This window comes from Limulus polyphemus, unplaced genomic scaffold (assembly GCF_000517525.1).
Source record: "Limulus polyphemus unplaced genomic scaffold, Limulus_polyphemus-2.1.2 Scaffold7191, whole genome shotgun sequence".
NCBI lineage: Eukaryota > Metazoa > Arthropoda > Merostomata > Xiphosura > Limulidae > Limulus > Limulus polyphemus.
The window spans coordinates 31695-37921 of record NW_013672801.1 but is presented as its reverse complement, the minus strand read 5'-3'; the positions used below and the strand labels follow the sequence as shown (position 1 = coordinate 37921).

Genomic DNA, 6227 nt, shown 5'->3' with positions numbered 1-6227 from the left:
AAATTTTTAAATATCAAAAGAGCAACATCGTAAATAATGTTTTTTTAAATATTAATTATTAACTTAAAAAAACCTTGCCTTATTTATACCAGATAAGGAAAATTGTATTAGTCAAATTCCATAAATTCATGTGAAAAATTAAGTCGAATTATAATACATGAACGATTCTTTTTTTTTTTTTTTCTTTGTAGGATGCCATAGGTTAGGAGATTTTTTGGAAGCTGTCAAGAAAGATTTTCATAAAGCTTCTAAAATTTACAAGTTCAACTGCGATGACTATAAGTATGGGAAGAGCTGTTTCAAGTATGGAAATTATAGTTTTCTAGGAAAAGGTAATGTCTCAAGTTATTTTAGTACTAAAATTCAATTTCTGCCAAAAAGAGTTACCTGGAAAATCAAAAATGTAAAGAATCATGATACTTTATTTAAAATTTGCATCATATTTTTTATTTATCACACGATTAATCTAAAAAACTTACATTGTTGCAAGTTCTTATTCTTAATGTATGTGATATAATCACAGTTTCATATTTTTTTTTAGTAAATTACCGTAACAGAATATTATTGAGGACTAAGTGTTTTTAGATACATCTCATTTAATGGTGACATTTGAATTATTTACTTCATCATAACACCATGAATACTAAAAATACACCCGTTTTGTGCATTTTATAAACTGATCATATCGAAGTTGCAGTTCATAAGGTTTAACTATGATAAATAGTAGCTATCAATACACAACTTTGAGTTTTTAAGGCTTACCGTATTTTTTGGTGTATAGGATGCACTTTTTAACCCCAAAATTTGATGTCAAAATCTGGTTGCATCCTATACACTGAAGGTATGAATAATATATATGTATATATATATAATATAAACAAACCATGTATAGTTTAGTTCAATTGAATGTGTTGTTTATAACAATAGTAGTTTTTTTTTCTCTTTTAAAAACATAACTATTTCTAATGCTCCCTAAATAATAAAATAAATTCAGTGAAAGCAATGAAGATTTTGTAGGTTTTGAACTAAACTAAATAACAGTAAACCTTTTTTTGATGTTTTGAGCTCTTTTGTGTTTAGAACAATATCTACTAATTTTTAAAGTATCAAATTGAATTTTTGTTCAATAAAAATCTTTCAAATGCAACTGTAGCTTTTATTCCCCCAAAACTTTGTCTTCAAAATAAGGGTGCGTCTTATATTCCGAAAAATACGGTAGTTTACAAGTCTAGAGAGTGGTGATATGACATATACATTACACATTTTGCCTTGATCATATTTTTAGTAATTAATTTAAGACTGCAGTATTCAGCTTCCATTACTTTAATGTACATCCACTTTTCTATACCTAGTGTTTAATCAGAAATTAAGGTTTTCTTATGCTATTACAAATTGAACATTTAAAATGTTTTAATTCATTAAACATTAAGATATTTTTGTTACATACATGGTTGTAAAACTTGTTCTCTAGCAGAATTAAAAATGACCAGTTGTTTGTGTGTACTACATTTACCTATCACAACATAAAATAGGGGTTTTAAAACAGCCTTTGAGTAGTTAACATCTTTATGAAGACTCGCTTATCACCCCCATTTGATAGATATATCAACTCGTGTTCTTTTTACCATTAATTCCAAGACTACCACATGTTCTACCATAATCACTAAACTCTTTTTGAAAATATTCATGTTTAATGTAGCTTTCAACATAATATTGGAAACTTGTTTTAAAAAAATCTGACAAAAACAACAAAACCATAGGTACATTCTTGAATTTCAAGTCCCCTTAAGACATCTGAGAAATATTTACATTTTACTTTAATAAGCACTTATACCCTAAATATATTTGATTTAATACTTTATTTACAAAGTATTAAGATTTATTTCTCTGAGATTACAATTAGTTCCTAAGCATTTTTAATGCTTGATAATCTTTAATTCTTTGAAACTTAATGGATAACTTTTCTTATTGTTTAGTTGTGTAGATTTAAATAAATGCTCAATAAAAAGTTGAACTAATTTCTAAGGACTTTGGAAAGGGTTGGATATATGACATTCAGTAAAATATTTCATATGTACCTGAAAGTCTTAAATAGGGTTACACAAACTAAAATAAAATGATTTTCTTACCTTTTTTTTTTAACAGGTTGCAAAGCAGACCTTGACAGGGCTTTTGAATACTATAGTATAGGCTGTGAGAATGCTTCCCCGGAATCTTGCCTGCATGCTGGATTAATGCTTACCTCCACAAAAAAGGAGGAAAAAAAACCTTGGAAGAAAGACTATGTGAAGGGTTTAGAATTTCTGGATAAAGGCTGTCAAGGAAAGAATGGTACAAGCTGCTATTTTGCTAGTGGAATTTTTATTACTGGTGCACCAGATGTTCCAAAGAACATGGAAAAGGCTTTTGAATACAGTCAGAAAGCTTGTGAGCTGGACAATATTCATGCTTGTGCAAATTTAAGTCAGATGTATCGTAAAGGTGATGGTGTCAAAAAAGATACATCTTTAGCTCAGAAATACAAGGACAAAGCTCTAGAGATGCAAGAACAGATTAAAAAGGGATTTCGACAGATAGAATTTGAACAGGGAACATAACACTTCCAAGTTAACCAGTGTACTTGGATTTTTTTTTTTTCCTTTTTGTAGAATAAAGTTAAATGTTACCAGATATTCTTGAAATATTCTGTGTACATTATGTGCACTTTGACAGCAGTATATGTTACAAATTATGAAGAATAATCTGGATTAAACTATCTGTTTCATAGATATTACCCAATGTTGTTAAATAAAGAAGTTAAATGATACCTTTGAGTCACTTAAAATGTGAATGTATTGTAGAAAAAAAACTACAGCACAGTTTCTACCAAACCAATAATACCAGAAACTGTGAACTGATGATTTCATTACTAGGGCGTAAAATAATCTTTAGTGTAAATATTTTGCAAAAGAGAAAATCTAAACTATCTTGTCTAGTCTTAGAAGGTTGTTGTAATAGAAATAAATAACACTGTACAATATCTTACTTAAACTTGATGGATTTCCAACTTGCTAAGTAATATCAGATTTTGCAATTAATTGCTCTCAAACAGATGATACATTTCTCTTAAGTTTAAAAAAAATACAAAATTTATTCTTCTTAAGAGTGAATATGCAAGTCAACCAATATCCATAAATCCTATCTTTGAAGTTACTTTAAACAGAAGTTTAAATATAAGAATATATCAGAAAAGGATGGGCAGGGCTGTGTATCAGTCCAAGATTTAACCTGATAATATGACACTGAACATGCTGTGGGCAAATCATAAAAAAAAAGCCAATTCTACAGTTAAGAGAAGCTGCAGAGGTGACAGCTGTTGCTGATTGGATGCCATCTTTCTAGTCAGCATATCTAATGTGGCTGTTTGAAAATGCCAAATGCCAGAAAATGATGTAAAACAGTAAGAATAAGTATTGTGAACTTCACTGAAGAATTTTTTTTTTATATAAAGTACAATAACTTAAGAAAACATGTCTTGGATACAAATTATTTAATCATATCATACTAAAATGTAGGTAATTAAGTATATTTTGTGACAAGTTATATTTCCTAGTTTACAAAACTAATGACTTAACTGTACTAAAATGTGGAATAGTAAAATTCACTTCTCACTTTTGCACTAGTTCATTTATTCAATGCAGAAGGTAGAGTTGGAAAAAATTGACAACTTCAAATTGTTTTTAACTTATGTTTATTTAATTTTTTTTTTTTACAGAGATTCATTTAAATGAAAAACCAAAGGCACGGTACACACTCCAGGAAATTAAGTACAGGCTCTGAAATTTTAAACATTCCATTTCTGACTGAGGAGCAGTAGCTACTAGAGAGCTTTATAGAAAAAAAAAATATATATATATATATCTGTGGTTTACTAGGATTTATAATATTAACAAAAAAATATTGATAATTTTTTCACTTTAACTTAATTTGAAAATGATGGATGTTTAAATACGAAACTTCTAAAGTTTATTTTTCTGAGCTAGGTTAAAAGCAAGCATTATTATTTTTTTTTGCTTTAAGGGAAGGTTTATTAATTCAGCAAGTATACAGCTTTAGAAGAAAAACTTAAGAACATTAAAACAAATACAAGTTTTTCTATTGCCCACTACAGCAGTAGTTTATTTTATTTTTTGTCTTTAAATGAATAGTATGATGAGAATGCATGCATTTTCTTTTTAGTTCTTTTCCTAAGGTAGCCGTAACAATGCTGCAATCTCAAGTTTTCTGTAATAGATGACACCACAAAACGTTTTCTGTCAATCATCAAAGTTTTGAGACAACAGAAAATTTGCTGCTAGATTTTCATTTTTGTCACATGCAAAGTAGGCTTGAATGACCAGGTACTCTGGGAATCCTAGGGCTTTTAGCTGTGGGAAAAGAAGCAAATATTAAACGTAAAACAAAACTACAGACATTAGAGGTCTTTAATCTAGCACCTTTTCCCCTAAAACTTAAGAGCCAAACTTTAAAGTGGCCATGGCAACATATTAATGTATTATCTACTAGACATTACTCGGGAGGATACTGTGTAGTTGTAAGTATAAAGAATGCTCTTAAAAAAATTTTTTGCATACATTTTATCTTGTAAGACTGCTGAACTATCACTTAATAGTTAAAAGTTAAAAAGGAAGTACACAATAATCAATTTGGTTAAGTATGTCACAATTCTGTTATTATTACTAAATGTTCTTACCCTTTCGATGGCTTCTTTATCTTGGGAAGTTACTTGGGCAGTTACTCCACCTTCCAAAACGGAGGGGATTCCACTTCCACCACTACGGCCAACAGCTTGACTGCCGGTATTTCCACTATCTCCATCATTTGCTCCAGGCTCATTTAACATTCTGACAAAGGCTTCCTGGTTTTGCGATATCACCTGAAGAAGTTGGGGATTACTTTGACCGATCTGTTGAAGGACAGCATTCAACAGCTGGGGATTTTGTTGGATAACTTGTCGCATCTGTTGAAACTGAGGTTGTGACCTCAGGAAAGCTAAAGGATCTTCTACATTAATTAAAAAACCAAAAAAACAATTATACAGAACTTGTGATTTTACAACAAAATAAATGTGGAGGTAATTAACAAGTCTGCTGCCACCAGTTGTATTTATAATTTCTACCCTAGTGCCAACCACACTTTTCTTTCTTTTTACTTAACCCACGTGTCTGATATTTATGTGGGTAACTATACTATGTTTAATCAGCTCATTGAAGCCTCTTGTAATATGTGACACAGTGGAGCACAGGGCAGCGAACGTGTTAAGTGTAAAATTGCACTTTAAATTACGAGATCTGGATAGTTAGAATGATTAAAAATACAAATGGCGATACTAATCAGTTAAGCTGAACAAACTTAATCAAAAATGAGAAATCATAACATCAATATTTCAGTTACATAGACAGTTGGAATAGACAAAACAGTAATAATTGGAAACATTTATTTCAATTATTATATTTAATCTTGATTACAGTTAATTATTTAAACTTCAATGCCCCTAAATTTTTTTATTTTTCTCGATACATTTGTTGTCAATGTAGATGAGATTATGTGGGATCAACTACATGTTGTTTACAGCAGTGTACAAATGAGCAGCTGAAGCCTAGTATAGGTAATTCTTCAAATATCAAGATCAGAAACATGAATTAATTGCTGAAGAAAAGAATTTTACCCCAATGTGCATTTCCAACGAACAATATGCGAGAATCAAACACTGGAAGTAAAAAACTAATACCAATTCTGAACTAATTCATCAGTGAATGAAATTAATAATGCTTGGAGACGGCTTGAATGGGTAATGAAGAAAAACTTTAATGTGAGTTTAACATAACAGCAAAGGTACAACGTTTCAACAAGGTTTTGTCATCATCAGGTACAAGTAGTTTACATACATACACATACACACACACAATATGGAACAAAGAGGTCACATGACCAAATATTGTTGCACAACTTAGAAGAGATATCTTGGCACCCCAGGGTGATGGTTTAGAGTAGGGTTGTTTTGTTCAATTAAGATGGATTCCTTTGTTTAAATTTACTGTGTTTTTAATAGATATACTATGGTTTTTTGAGTTGGAATGGTGGAAAACATGGAATTTTTTTTTTTTTTTTATTTTTTTTTTTTTTTTTTTTTTTTTTTTTTTATTTTTTTTTTTTTTTTTTTTTTTTTTCCCTTTCCCCCCACTTTT

At 29.9% G+C, this 6227-nt stretch overlaps 2 protein-coding genes across 3 annotated transcripts in view; one reads left to right on the top strand and one right to left on the bottom strand.

Moving 5' to 3' along the window:
* Positions 1-2806, top strand: part of LOC106474414 (cytochrome c oxidase assembly factor 7 homolog) — a 5400-nt gene extending 2594 nt beyond the window's left edge. The window contains exons 2-3 of the mRNA XM_013935107.2: positions 192-332; positions 2146-2806. Of these exons, the coding sequence (XP_013790561.1) occupies positions 192-332; positions 2146-2597 (593 nt within the window). The 3' untranslated portion in view covers positions 2598-2806. The remainder of the gene's footprint in view (positions 1-191; positions 333-2145) is intronic.
* Positions 2807-3713: 907 nt separating this feature from the next.
* LOC106474413 (UV excision repair protein RAD23 homolog B-like) overlaps positions 3714-6227 on the bottom strand; it is a 21329-nt gene continuing 18815 nt past the window's right edge. The window contains exons 7-8 of one of the 2 annotated variants that reach the window (XM_013935104.2): positions 4733-5043; positions 3714-4406 (exon numbers count right to left, since the gene is read on the bottom strand). In XM_013935104.2, coding sequence (XP_013790558.1) covers positions 4296-4406; positions 4733-5043 — 422 coding nt within the window. In that variant the 3' untranslated portion in view covers positions 3714-4295. The remainder of the gene's footprint in view (positions 4407-4732; positions 5044-6227) is intronic. The other variant, XM_013935105.2, reaches the window with a different exon arrangement.